General features: G+C 43.8%; 1 protein-coding gene across 1 annotated transcript in view; it reads left to right on the forward strand.

Annotated features, from left to right (window-relative positions):
* Positions 1 to 3692: 3692 nt before the first annotated feature.
* Positions 3693 to 14949, forward strand: part of PPM1K (protein phosphatase, Mg2+/Mn2+ dependent 1K) — an 11977-nt gene continuing 720 nt past the window's right edge. Inside the window, exons 1-5 of the mRNA XM_010166111.1 lie at positions 3693 to 4197; positions 5352 to 5452; positions 12965 to 13130; positions 13651 to 13795; positions 14860 to 14949. The exon at positions 14860 to 14949 is cut by the window's right edge and continues 39 nt beyond it. Coding sequence (XP_010164413.1) covers positions 3758 to 4197; positions 5352 to 5452; positions 12965 to 13130; positions 13651 to 13795; positions 14860 to 14949 — 942 coding nt within the window. The 5' untranslated portion in view covers positions 3693 to 3757. The remainder of the gene's footprint in view (positions 4198 to 5351; positions 5453 to 12964; positions 13131 to 13650; positions 13796 to 14859) is intronic.

Below are 14949 nucleotides of genomic sequence, written 5' to 3' on the forward strand. Positions count from 1 at the left end.
CGCACCCCTCGCTGCCGCCCCCTGCACCGCAGCCGGCACAGCCCTCCCGTCATGAGGGGCTTACGTGAGGGGGGAGATCTGCTCGGGTCCGTCCTTCCTCCGAGCCTTCCTGGGGCTATGCGCAGCTCCTGTGCTCGGGAACAAACCGTGCGTTACCCTAATTCGTAATTAGTCAGTAGCGGCGGGAGCCCCTTTAAATTGCTGCTGTCGGCGCAGTGTATTACCCAGGCAGGGGGTGAGATTACACTGTCACAGCTTTTTAAAAAAACCCAAACAACTGATTTAAGACGAACTTAACATACAGAAACATACAGCGCTGCCCACATCTGTGGGGTCTGGAAGGCACGCAAGGCAAGCGCCCTTCTGCGCGTTAAAAGTTTTAAATTCCATTTTACATACGTTTAATCCCCTGGGGCAGCAGGCCTGTCTTCGCTTTCTTCCGGGTTTCTTTCTTTCTTTTTTTTCTTTCCCCTTTTCTTCTTGCAGTCTGGGAAATTTCCATCTGCCAAGAAGCAGCCAGCCTGTGAAAGAGACACCATGCACCATGCTGAACTACAGTTTAATCACTCACTTCATTCGCTTTCAGCATTGTAGTTCCATGACTGTCTGCAGGAACTATTTCAAGTTAAACATCTGCTGATTAACAGGATCAGATGGAGCACCTCAAAACAGATTTCCATCTACAACTGTCTATCTTGGACTTTGGTTTTAACACCAGTGCCCCACTTTTCAATACCTCGGTCTTGTTTTGCCCAGATAGGCTTGCCCTGTGTTTGCAAACATACCACTTGGGAAGGCACAGACTGTTATGTGCCCAACTGAAAACACAACTGTTTACATCACAGAGACTAAAGATCAGGTTCCTACTCCTGACTTGCAGAGAAAAGTGACACCATTGTCAGTATTTATTATTGCCTGGAAAAAAAGGCCTTTTGAGAGTTGAATTTGATAGGGAACAAATGTATTAATTAGCTTCGGATTTTGGATTAGTCCCCTGATTCATGCTGTGGATGCTGGCAAATCTAAATATAGCTAACGTTTCATGTTCTCCTTCCAGGCTGACAGAAGTGAAACCCAAGTGTGGGTTTTGTTAATTGGCAGGCTTTCAATCTGATCGTGCTGTGCTTCACAGAAGGAAGTTAGCATGCTGTTGTTATGAGTCAAGGGTAACAGGAAAGAAAAAGCAACTCAATAAAGTAAATCAGTTTTTAAATACCTGTAACTATGTTGATGCAAGGATGTGATAGTGCTGTCACCCTGCAATAAAATAGAAAATCTTAAAATTCCAGGTGGTCAGTTCCACTTGCCCGGTGGCCTAGTCCACCTTCATCTGGTGCAACAAGAGTGATTCTCAGCACGTTTGGCCTTTTATCAAGTTGATAGTTACTAAGTGCTAAGGAAAGAAACCTTTCTTCATCTGAGAATTTAATGAAAGATAAACCAAAAGTATCTAAAGCAATGTGCTTTGAGCTGTGAGCAACAAGTTTAATGGAGGCCTCCAGAAAGCTCACGTCACAGCTATTTTCTGCTAAAGCAACCACTTAATAAGTTACCTTTGACTGCATTTTTTGCAAGCATCCAGATTTTGTCTAGTCATTTGAAAAAGTACTTCTAACAAATATTTCAGATCTACAGATGCAGTTGTGATTGGCATGGGTAAAGTACAATGGCATGGCACTCCAGCCCAGAATTACAGTGTCTCTGGGGTCCACATGTTGCTCTTTGCTGCCTGATTATGTCAGACCACTCTGCTGGTTTGGGGTTTTTTTGGCATTCACCGTGACCCTGCATGCCTTTAATTCCTTTATTATGGCATATAATTACCTTTCACTCATAACTTTGCTCTCAGCAAACTTTGAGCAATTAAGTTAGAAGTCCCTCACTTAAAATTGTGTGGTTAGTTACAGTGATCACAGGATCACAGAATGGCGGTTGTTGGATGGGACCTCTGGAGATCATCTAGTCAAAGCCCCCTACCAAGGCAGGTTCACCTGGAGCAAGTCGCACAGGAAAGCGTCCAGGCGGGTTTTGAATGAATGTCTTCAGAGAAGGAGACTCCACAACCTCTCTGGGCAGCCTGTCCCAGTGCTCTGTCACCCTCACAGTAAAGAAGTTTTTCTTCATGATTAAGTGGAACCTCCTGTGTTCCAGCTTGTGCCCCTTGCCCTCTTACTGGCCACCACTAAAGAGTCTTGCCCCATTCTCTTGACACCTGCCCTTTAGATATTTATAAACATTGATAAGATCCCCTCTCTGTCTTCTCTTCTCCAGGTTCAACCAACCCAGCTCTCTCAGTCAATCCTTGTAAGAAAAATGCTCCAACCCCTTAATCATCTTTGTGACCTCCACTGGACTCTTTCCAGAAGTTCTCTCTCTCTTGAACTGGGGAGCCCAGAACTAGACATAGTGCTCCAGATGCAGCCCCATCAGGGCAGAGCAGAGGGGGAGGAGAACCTCCCTCGACCTGTTGGTCACACTCTTAATGCACCCCAGGAGACCGTTGGCCTTCTTGGCCATAAGGGCACATTGTTGGCTCATGGTCAACTGATCATCCACCAGCACTCCCACTTCCTTCTCTGCAGGGCTGCTTTCCAGCAGGTCAGGCCTCAACCTGTACTGATGCCTGAGGTTATTCCTCCCCAGGTGCAGGACCTTACACTTGCCCTTATTGAACTTCCTCTGGTTCCTCTCCACCCAAAAGGGAGGATCTCATGGTCCAGTTCAAATTACTGTGGTGCAACAACATGGATTTACAACATGCTGCATCCCAGCCTTTTGGACTTTCATCAGGTTGGGTGTTACCCTGCAAAAGGTTAAATAAGCCAATCTTTCTACATTTTTCAGCATGCTAGATGAATCATCATTACTGAATTGTTATCTGTGCTGAGCCGAGTGGCATGTTTAATTTATCTGGACGAGAAAAGAGATCTGAGAAGCCAGTAGAAGATCTTGTTTGCCTGTGTTAGCCAAGGCAGCCCATTTCAGGGTTAAGTGTCCGAGAACTTCAGGCCAGACAAAACAGTGAAGGGCTACACGGGTCTTTTTGGGGGGGAGGTTTTTGTGTGCAGTTGTGTATGTCCATGGATACACTCTTAGTGGTCATTCTTAAATAGCCTGAGGAGATCACAGTGCACTGCACAGGTCTGTATTGCTCAAGTTCACAATAAATGTGACAGAACCAAATGTCATGTGCAGATGAAACAACCCGTTAAAATCTAAGCAAAGATATTTCTCCTGCCTTTCCCCCTGGGAGCCACAGTGTGAATGTTTCAGCAATTGCTTGAAGAGCTTGCATGATAAGCTTATTTTCACGACCTTACCTCGTATTTTTACGTATTCATACATATTCATTCTGCTCTGACATGGAGCAGAGTCGTTACTGCTCTCATTTGCTCCACCACAACCTCTTCGACCTTTGAAAATTCAAGATACCATTCCGCAAGCGGCCAGCAGAAATGCCTTACCTTGATCTATCTGCAGTACTTCCCATTAGATGTGGGCTGGTCTGTGTAGGATTGTTTCTCGGTGAGTCATGCAGATCGTGCTGTAGTTTCTTCCAGGCAGTGCTGTGCTCTGCATGATTAGTGAGCTCCGAGCTCCGAGGGTGACATTGTTTCCTGAATGATGTAACTGAAAATTCCCCTTCCTGTGCTTCTTGTTTCCTCATCAGTTTTCTCTCTGTTCTCGAAGGCATTCCAGCAGCTGCTATCTGCTATTCCTCATCTTTTATTCCTACAAATCTCTGGGAAGGCAAGTTATGTCAACAGCTACTTTAATTAATTTGGTACGAAATGGAGGGTATCAAGTAAGAAGGAGAGCCGTGCTGACGTCCCGCCTCTTGCAAGACGAGAAGCGTCCGACAGCCGCCTGCTACAGCTCCACCTCCGAGCGCCGAGCTTCCCGCTTCGATCCAGATGGCAGCGGGCGACCTACCACGTGGGACACCTTTGGCATCTGGGACAATCGCATTGACGAACCTATTCTCCTCCCACCAAGCATAAAGTATGGGAAGCCAATTCCAAAAGTCAGCCTGGCCAACGTGGGCTGTGCTAGCCATATTGGGAAGCGTAAGGAGAATGAAGACCGGTTTGGTTATGCTCAGCTGACGGAGGATGTCCTGTACTTTGCAGTATATGATGGACATGGTGGGGCAGCAGCAGCAGACTTCTGTGATAAGAACATGGAAAAATATATTAAGTAAGTGTGCACCAAGTGAATGCGTGTCCTGGCTTCGGCTGGGATAGAGCTCGCTTTCTTCTCAGTAGCTAGAATAGCGCTGTGTTTTGGATTTCATATGGGATTTGGTATGAGTGGAGTATTGATAATATACTGATGTTTTTAGTTGCTAAGAAATCAAGGACTTTTCAACTTCCTATGCTTTGCTAGCCTGCAGGTGCACAAGAAGCTGGGAAAGAGCATAGCCAGAGCAATGGACCCAAACTGGCCAATGGATATACCATATCCTATAACGTCATGTTCAGTATATAAACGAGGGTTGGCCAGAAGATTGTCTCCCTCTCTCTTCTGGGACTGTGATTTCGGGATTTTCTGGCCTTTAGGATTGCTAGCCAGGAGCAGGCTGGGCATTGGTCGGCAGGTGGTGAGCAATTACACTGTGCCTCACTCATTTGTATATTCTATTATTACAATATTATTTTAATTCAATCATTAAATTGGTTTTATCCCAACCTATGAGTCTCTTTACCCCTCCAATTCTCTCCCCTATTCTCCAGCTGCATGGTGCTTAGTTGCTGGCTGGGGTTAAACTATGACAGCATGTCAAATTACAATATTAATTTGATTAATTACAGAATTACAGTAGAGATTACTTCCTTAGGACGTAAAGGGAATCAGTGGGTCATCCATTGTCACTAATGCTGCTAGGATGTATAGCCACCTAGCCCAGCAGGACAGCAGGGACACTGGACTAGAACAGTCCATTACAACAGACATGTTACTTACTCTGTGTGGTGGCTGCCCCATTGAGCAAGCCCACAAAAACAAGCAAGGAAAATATGATTGTACTCAGCTACCAGGAAAGGACTGGGAACACAGAGAGTGTGAACTGTCTGTTTTCAGATGGGGTCACTGTGATAGCTGACCTACGGCTTGCTTACACGCTTCTCTATCTCTGTGTCACATCCCACGCATTGGAAGAGGAATTTTATCTATTTGCAAAGTTACAGGATTATGCTTCCAGTGCAGGTTGTTAGTAAAATCGTATTACCTTTTCACTGAAATCCAGCATTATTCAATGCATAGAGGGAGCAGGTAAGGCTATGGAACTGATTGATCAAGATGTATATTTCTTGTAAAGAAGTTTAATTTTTTGTTTGCTTGTTTGTTTCCAGAGAGTTTCTTGCTCAGGAGGAGAACTTGGAAAGTGTTTTGAACAAAGCTTTTCTAGAAATAAACAAAGCATACGAAAGGCACGCTAATCTGTCTGCTGATGGTAGGTAAAGAAATACTCTACTCATATGGGTGTGGAGAGTAAGGTTTTTCATATTTGCTCAGTAATTTTATAGTAAAATGTCAAGAAAAATGTGTGAAAAGAGTTTTACTTAACATAAGATTTTGCTCTGATCACTCACTGTAAATGAAACAATTATGCTTTACCGCCTTAAAATGAAAAAGCTATAAAACTTCTAAAACAAATTTACTGGGGAAGTTACTAATCTGAATGTTAGCATAATCATCAACAAATTTCTCTTTACGTTATTCTGTCAAGGACAGTGTTTGTCAAGTTAGCAAAGAGTGATTTAGATTTGCAAGGAGCATAACTTTACTGTGTAAACCTGGAGGTGGGAGTTTGGTGCTTTTTTTTTTGGCATTTTTTATATTTGGGGTTTTTTGTGTTTTCTGAGGGGTTTTTTTGTTGGGTTTTTTTTTTTAAGGCTGTTATTCCTGTGGGTTAAAAGCAACAGCTTCGAAAGTTCCCCTTTCTAACTTGGTTGCTGTAACTGGGGAGGAACGTAAGCCAAAAGTAATACAATTAATATTGCTTCTGCACAAACAGAATCACAGGAGTAGCTGAATGTGAAAGGGAAAAAAAAAACATTGAAGAGGAAAACAAAGTTGGCTGTGGTAAGGCTGTCATAAAGCTGGCACCAGCCCTTTTAGACTCCTTAGTCCTGGCTGTTAATCAAGTTCTTGTGTATATGTCTAGAGACTAAAAATATCTGAAGTCCCAGTTCCAGCAACTGGAGCTTATAGAGAATAATGTAGGAAGGAAGATAAAGTCCTCATCCCAGTTCTGACACAGGAGTTTCCTCAGCCATGAGATACAATTTTAAGAGTCAGTTTAATCAGTCTTTAAAACAAAACAAAATAAAAAACAACCCCCCAAAAACCAAACAAAAAACCTGTCCCGGTGCTGGTGCTCGTACTGGCAACATGACTTGAGGTCACTTCAGAAGAACAGAAACTATAAAAGTGTTCTCTCCAAGAAAGACTTGAAACCAACAAGCCCTCTAGGGACTGAAGTGATACTGTATTCTCAAGCTACTTTTCTTAAGCAATAAATTAATACAATCAAGTAACAGAGTGGCTTCCTGCACTTCCTGGCTACGTGAATCTAGGTAGACTCAAATATTTCCTGGCAGGACAGGTAGCCTGACTGTTGCAGCACTGTGAGGGATTACACACCTTTCCTCTTACCTGGTACAAGCTAGGGTATCAGGAAAAAAAAGTTTTAAGTCCTGAAATGCATCTCTTAAAAGAGAGGATTAAATCTATAAAGCTAATTTCCCCATTAGATCCCATTTTATTTTTTTTATATTGAAATTCTTTAAAAAATAGTGATGTGGTAAAAAACATCCAGAGTCACTTTTGACCTATGGGATGAGTTTTAACTGAGCTCACGAGAGACACACCAGCAGAGCAGATGTGCTTTTTATCCCAGAGCCTCTTTGCAAATACGTTTTCTTAAAGCCCCAATTCAAGAATGCATCTGAATACAGGTTTATGTGCTTCCCTGGATCAGGACCTTTTATTTTCAGTTATATGAAAATCTGTTATATTTGTCCCCTCCTTGCCCCTTTGTTAGTAGGACAGCTCTTTGTTTGGCTCACTGAAGTGACCTCTGTTAAGTGTCAGAGCAGCTCCTTGAGGAGAGGCACTGGGAACTGTACTTGGTATATTATTCTGTTATTCTGAAAATGGTTTCTGATTATTATAGCATTTCATACACGAGACTTATGGAACTGGTTAACAACAACATTTGACATACAAGTTGTGCAGCAACCTGAGCATTTTGGAACGGCTTACAGGATTTTTTTTTCATATCATTTATCTATCTGGTGCTGCTTAATGAAATGTAATGCAAATACCAGCAAATTTATGTAACGGTTACCAAGATACTGGACAAACCTTCTTCATTAAAAAAGCTTGAGGTCAAGCAAAAGAGAGGGCAAAAGCTTTGTCAGACATCTGCAGTGGCCATACTCTGGCAACCACTCAGTGTTTCTCAGGTAGGCTGAGCACCTGCCAGCTCTTGCAGGAGCCAGGGGGATCTAAAAGTGCCCAGTGCTTTTGAGTGGTTGCCCAGCTGAAAATCAAGCTGCAAGGCAAAGAGTGGAGTAACAGGGTGCAAAGACAAGTGTGGATTTCTGAACAAATCAAACGTTTTGCATGTCTGTTGTTAAAATAATTCAATACTGTGTTGACTGCTTGGTGTGGATATTTTTGTTGTTGCTGCTGTTTTGAAAGTTGCATAAAATTTCAGTGCTTGGCATGTATCCTTGTTAGAAGCCTACTTCCAAACGGATTCAGCGTGCCAGCAAAACTTCTGATTAATTGTTGTGGCTATTCTAGATGTGACAGCCAAGCCTGTTGCTAAAGTATCTTGAAAATGGTGGCTGGTTGTGTAGCACTGGGTATCTGGGATATGCTGGATGCTCCCCAAGACTGACCTCCTTTTGAAACGTGGCCACAGCTGATGAAGTGGAAGAGAATAGCTTAGCCTTGTTCCAGTAGATGACCCTGCCAGGGTTCACTCCTTTCACTTCATCTGCAAAAGAACCAGTGTATGTTCAGGATACCCAGGTCTTTACTAACACACAACCAGCTTTGAAAGTGGATGCCTGGATGTTCGAAGGAACATAAGGCCTGGGACAAACCCCTGTAGCCAGCATGGCATGGATTTTATTTGATGCATCATTTATTGTACCATTTAAGGGGTAAAAACCTCATATAATGGCACAAAATTAACAGGACTAGAGATGTGCCTTGTTGGAGCTTCTAGCTACGTCTTCAAGGGCATGGCCCTTTGTAGTTCACTTTACAATTACAGAAGATTTGAAATTATAGATGGAAAATACATAGCATCATAGTTTCTGTGAACTTTCAATTAAAAAAAAAAGGTATATGTATGTATTCCAGGTACTGCTACTGTGTCTGGCATGTAGTTCACTAGTGCTCCTGGAGTGCTGTACTGGCCCTCTGGAGACTGGTCCAGTCCCCTCTGGCAGTGATCTGTACCTGTTGTTTCACACAAAAGCTTAAGGAACTTCCTGTAGGCAGATCTGGAATAATCTGTCCTCCAGCTAAATCCCTTCTAATCATTAACAGCTTAGAGATATGCCTGAGCCCTGAAGCATGGTGTTTGATATCTCTTAAAAAAAAATGCATTTTTGTTCACTTCCATGCATTTAAATATATCCAGTCACTTTTAAATCACTGCTAAACTTAGGTATAGGACACAGTAAAGGAAGCTCACATCCAACAATTACATTGTTATCTATGGGACAACTGTTAACGCAGATGGACAGAATTTTATGATATTTTTGACCAGCCATAAAAACTGAAATGTTAAAGGCTGAATAGCTTTGCTCAGCAAGGACAGAAATAATGAAGTGAATCATGTGCTTAAGGAAATCTGAGCATCGCTCTGGAGGAATGTAGGACAAACCCTCTCCTGGCCTAACGTGGTCCTACAAGGTACTGCTACTGCTGCTGTTCACTGCAATCCACTACTCAGAGAAAACAACAGGAAGTCTTTCCCTTGACCTCCACGTTCAGTGCATCCAACTCTAATCACATTGGCCACTCACTTCTGGAATAGCCATCTTATTAAAACATAGCCAGGTATTAACTGATGTATCTATGTTTGAAAGGCACTTCTGGAATCTTACTATGCTGAGCAAACAGCAAAAGTTATTTTAAAGTAACTAAATTTAAGAAGTAGTGGGTTTTGGTTTTGTTTTTTTAAGTTACCATTCAAACATATGGTTTTTGTTTCTTTGAATATGTTAACCTGTAACACTGAGGAAAAGAGAGAGCTGCAGAAATTGCACTTAAATATTTCATAAATCCATCAATTGTTACAAAGGCAGCCTTTTTATCCAAGGGCCCTGATTATTACCTAATCAAGTAGAAGATACTAATTACAATATTAAAGGCATGTTTATTTTGCAGATTTTCCCATGGGTCAGAACGATTCCCATACTTCTATTCAGTGCCTGTAAGATGGCCCCATTTTATCTGGCACCAGTTTGAACTCCCCGTTTTTTGTGTTACATATACATAAAAATAAATCAATTACCTTGAGGAAATAGATTGGGACATACTCTGTACTGAAGATGTTCCTCAGAGTGGCCACTCTTACCATGTATGAGACAGCTGGCCCGCTAGCATTGATACGATTCTCTCGTTGATTTGTTGGTTGGTTACTGAACTCCTCAGGGAAAAAAAAAAAAAAAAAATTGTAGCTCTTATTTTGGCTGAATTTAAAGTGGTTTTGTCACACAGTTTTAATGAGAAGTGAGAACGGTGGCAATTCTCCAGAAACCAAGGCCGATCTATCTGTGGCCAGAGATGCATGTGTAAGCCTCAGGTATTTCCTGTACGACCTACAAAAGACAGTGCAGGCAAACCCAAGAGTGACTGCTTCCCCTGCTCTGCAGCTCTTACTCTTTCATCTCCAGTGTTGCAGGTTTATTTTGTTTGAACAAAGTCCCTGGGTAAATTTCCTATTTGCCTCTGTGTGCGTGTTATTTGTGGCAGACACTGTACCTGGTCAGCAGCTCTAGAACTGGAGGCCCTGGACACTATATGCTGGGCTTCAGTGGAAAGAGAGATCTGCTTAATTTTGTCCCAGGTGAAGGAGTCCGGCGGTTCCTAGCCTGGACTACTGGAAGGTTCCCACATCCTCTTTGTCACATTAGTTGAGATGACTTGCAGTAGAAGTTGTCCAGTGAGTGTTAAGAACCTCTTGAAAGATTTTAGTTTTATAGTGATATTGTTAGGAAAACAAAATAAACTCTTTAATTGTTAAAACCAATGTATATGCTGATGTAACATATTTTGATATTATTAAATAACCTAGCAGCAGTCGTAGTAAAGCATTAGAAATGGTATCCCATCATCATTCCTGTGTTTTTGAGCTAGAAATCACATAATGCGTGTAGTCTAGCTACATCCATGTTCTCACACCCCTACCCAGATCATGAACTGGTTCCAGGGAAGAGAGCATGAGCAGCATTTATTTTTCTAGGAGTGCTGTTTAACTAATAAACGTATATAAAGCTCACGTCACTATGACCATTACCACAATTCCGGACCATATCTTGACTTGTTCTTTAGTATTGTGCCTTTTGGCTTCGAGAGTAATTCTGCACTTGAAAGATGCAGATTCACCTGCATGTCCAAATGTTTCCAGTCATTATGAATTAAAGACTATGGCTCGAAACTGCTTATGTTTGTCAGCATAGTTCCAAAAGCAAGGAATGAAATGGGAGAGTAGCAGCAGTTCTGCATTCATTTTAATGTCTTAAGTAAAATGTATTTTCTGTGAAATAAAAAAGTAGTTTTATGTAGGTTCTTTGTTTCACTTCTTTTAACTGTTGGCTAAAACAGGTATTTTACTGGTTCTACTAAAATTTCTAATCGCACTGGTACTTGTTAGCATCTTACTTTCATAATGTGCCTCAAAGTGACCTTGCACTGCACTAGCCCTTGCTTCAAATTAGAAACAGGATGTCAGTGCTCACCTGAACAGTCAGAAGCTACCGACATCTGAATAGCTTTGGACGTCGTAGCCTGCATGGCAGCCATAACACAGCCCAAGATTTGACCTCGGTCACCGTGGTTGATGTTCACAATTGACGCGTTGTTTAAGCGTGTAGCTAAACCAAGTCCTCGCTGCAGTAATAATACCTGTTTTAAATAATAACTCAAGCTTAGTTTAGACCGTTTTGTGAGGTTTCTTTGATTCATCAACTCACTGCTTTCGCTGCACAACAAGGCTCAATGCATCTTTCAGGGCTTTGTGCGCTTCACTTTACTCCCAACCCTGTTTTACTTACAGAGTGCTGAGGCCTGGCAGGGCTGGGGAGAGGTCACCCAGATCCCAGAGCACTTGCGTTTCTGTTTCCGTAGCACGTAGGGGGTGGTGCTGCGAGAACGCAGTTTGCCGGCAGCTGGTCAGAGATGGGGCTGGTTGATGTTCCTCTGGCTCAAACACACAGTCCTGTCTCAGATCCATCCCGCCTCCCTGGGGTCAGGGCTGCAGGGCCAGAGGTAAGAGTGCACGTAGTCATAGCTGAGCTCTGCAGAAGCTGTGGTGGAAAGATCTTTCACTGTTAGTCATGCGAAAACAGGAATAGGACTGGGGATTCTCATTCCTAAGTGAGCCCAAAACCCTTCTCAAATTGTCTTGCTTTTAAAACCTGGGAAAACTGGAAAATCCCAGAATGCAGGAGACCCACAGAGGGCCTTTCAAGGGTATTTGCCTTGGCTGTGAATGCAAATGTTTTCTGGGCAATAGCTTGTCCTAGCCAGGCATTTTGCTGTAATAGCTCAAGTCAGCAGGAGTTACTGCCTTCCAGGCACCTCCCACTGGGTTGCCTTTGCATAATTTGCAGGAAGGGAAGACACTAACTGTAAAATGGGACGGCTCCTTTCAAAAAGCAAACAAAAAAGGAAAGCTGGACAGTTCTTTTGGCATTTCCTTCACTGCAGATGAAGCTGCAGATCTTTTCTGAAATAGGCAGACTTGCGTTCCTCCTTTTCAAGCACTTCCTTTTTTCCAGAGCATTGTAGAAATTGAAATGAGAAGCCCTATATTTACTTGCACCAGTTAATCCATCTAGGTCCCTGAACACAGTCAGGGTTCAGCTCACTCCCTGACCCTGTCAGAGAAGGAAGACGGCAGCTGGGGCTCCGTCCTGACCTCTGGGAAATCCCTGTGTCAAGTGATCTCAGCGGTGCCCAGGGCAGATTGCCCAGAGAGCCACTGCCAGCTGACCACATGGGTTTGGCAGCAGGCAAGGCAGAATCCAGCTTCACCTTTGTGCTGGGGCCTCCAGCAAGTCAACAGGGTCTGAAGGGAGCAGCGTCCCTTTCTGAACAAAGCCAGCGGTCTCCTGCCAGAACCCTTTGTCTCTTGGCGAGGCTGGGGGAAGCAGAGGGAGACTGTCATGGCTCTGACAGCAATGGGAGGACCCCACAGACTGGGGTAAAGGAGCGATCTAGTGCTTCTCTTCTGGTGAATTATATGGAGCTACAATGACTATTACTCAGTTGCCCACTTCACCACCTAACAGAAGGGAAGAGCCATCAGATTTATGGTGGGCTACCCATGCAGACACTGTGCCCAGGGATAAGGACAAGAACCCTGTAAGTTGAGGGGAGCTAGTGGGACAGAAAAACTTTGCGACAAGCTGAAAGGAAGCCAGTGTACCTTGTCCTGCTTTTATTCCACTTGCCCTCTTTGCATGGAGCCATGTTGTTGCACAGAAATACTTACCCTTTCCCCTTTCTCTCCCCCTAGTCCTACATGCATGCATGTTTGCTGTATTTTTTTTAATATATATATGTAGATTTAGTTTAAACTTAAAAGCAGTTACTTACTGGTAATGTAGAACACGAGTTGTCTTCATTTTACCCATTGAAACTGTTGCTGTTATAAATGGTCCCATGCGTCAGGGCAGTGCTAAAACCTCTCTCTTTGATGTGACATTTATAGCAACTCTGATGAACTCTGGGACCACTGCAACAGTGGCTCTGCTCCGGGATGGTATTGAGCTGGTTGTGGCAAGTGTGGGAGACAGTCGTGCTCTGCTGTGTCGAAAGGGAAAGGCCATGAAACTCACCATTGACCATACTCCAGAAAGGAAGGAGGAGAAGGAAAGGTACTTGTCGGCTGATAATGGGGCTTCCCAGGGCACAGCCTCAGTCAGGATTTGCTTGTGTTCTGCTGCTGGGTTGGGCCTGGAAGAAAGCAGAGTGTTGAACATGAACTCCCTGAGACCACCTTTGAGCTGGCAGAAAGCGGCACAGCTCCAGTTAATTAACTTGGTTCCATTCAGAGGAAAAGCCCTGCATGAGTGTAAACTGTCTTGGCAGTAAGATCAGCATGTCTACAACTCCATATAGAGCCATGACCACATGGTTCACACTTGTCCAGACTGCCAAGTTAGAGCCAGGAGCTGAAGAAATGCACTGTGGTTCCCAGGTCAGGACTCAGCCCATCAAACCACATCCCTGCTGTGGAGCCCTTCAAACAGCAAAAGCCAACCCTCAGTCTCCCAGCTTAGGTCCTCCGTACCCCATTCCGCATCAGTAGCTAGTGACAGAAACTGCAGGTAGAGACAGGGGCAGTGGTGTGAAGCGGTAACTCATATTCGCTTTTTCTTTTGTGCCTCTGGACAGGATTAGGAAGTGCGGTGGCTTCGTTGCCTGGAACAGTCTGGGACAACCTCATGTGAATGGTAGACTTGCAATGACGCGGAGCATAGGAGATTTGGATCTTAAAAACAGTGGTGTGATAGCCCAGCCAGAAACAAAAAGGGTTAAGGTAAAAGAAGGCCTGGTTAACGGGGACAGCAACATTCGGACTAAGGGGCATCATAAGTGTTTGGTGCAGGTGGTGGTACCCACGCAACATGTGCCCACGTGAAGCCTGATGGCCAAGCATTGATTTTTGTTTGTGGTGAAGTAACTGGAGACCAGTTCTAATTAAGTCATTTCAGATTAACTCTAACAGGACAGAAAATAATCTGGTCCTGATACTAAATTCAACCAAATCAACTTCTAAATCCCATTTATCACAGCGCGATATAAGATGAGGGAAGAGAGAGAACACGTGGTATCCATCACTGAAATACAAAGGTGGTATAGTCTGTTTGGGGCTTGTGGTCAAATGAGTAATTTGAGGTTAATGCTGATATAAAATCATCACTGAGAACTAGGTGGGGTATGGATGGGCTGTGATAAAAAAAAAGTAGAATACATAGAGGTTTACACACTTGGGAGGAAGGGAGGAAAGGGCAGTTGCATGCATCTTACCATAGCTCAGTAGTTGTCCAGAACACAAATTAGCTGCCCAGAAGGTATTCAGCACAGTTGCCTTCAACTTTTGAAGGAAGGTTCTCCTCTCAGCTCATATCTTGTTTGATACTTTTCCCCAGCGCACTTCCCAGGGCCTGGAGAAGTTAAAATTCAGTTGGTCCTAATTAAATGCCACCCAGTAGGCCTGAGGGCTTTGCAGTGCTATCATGTCCTCCTTGAAGTCCTCAGTTTAAAGAAGCATTTTGTTTACTGGGTAACATATGGATCTGGTCTCCTGGCCTCAGTGTATTCAGAAGGCTGCTTCCTAGAACTGGAAGCACCTTAAGGCGCTCTCCTCCAGTAGAGGGAACACAGTCTGTGCAGGTGATGGGTGTGCTCGAGGATTCAAGGGGCAGCCTTTGGCCAGCTGAGGGTTTGGGGGTCCCAGTCAGTCCTTGCACAGAAAGCAGGAGCGCACACAGCACCCCCAGAAAAAGTGCTTTGCAACAGAGTGTAAAAAAAAAAGGCGGCAGTTACTTTGCCGTGCAGCACTGGCTCCATCGATGTGCATGCTCTGTGCCTTTGTTGCAGCTGCATCATGCAGACGACAGCTTCCTGGTCCTTACTACAGATGGGATTAACTTCATTGTGAACAGCCAGGAGATCTGCGACTTCATTAAC

The sequence above is a fragment of the Antrostomus carolinensis genome, unplaced genomic scaffold (assembly GCF_000700745.2).
Source record: "Antrostomus carolinensis isolate BGI_N321 unplaced genomic scaffold, ASM70074v2 scaffold39434, whole genome shotgun sequence".
Classification (NCBI taxonomy): domain Eukaryota; kingdom Metazoa; phylum Chordata; class Aves; order Caprimulgiformes; family Caprimulgidae; genus Antrostomus; species Antrostomus carolinensis.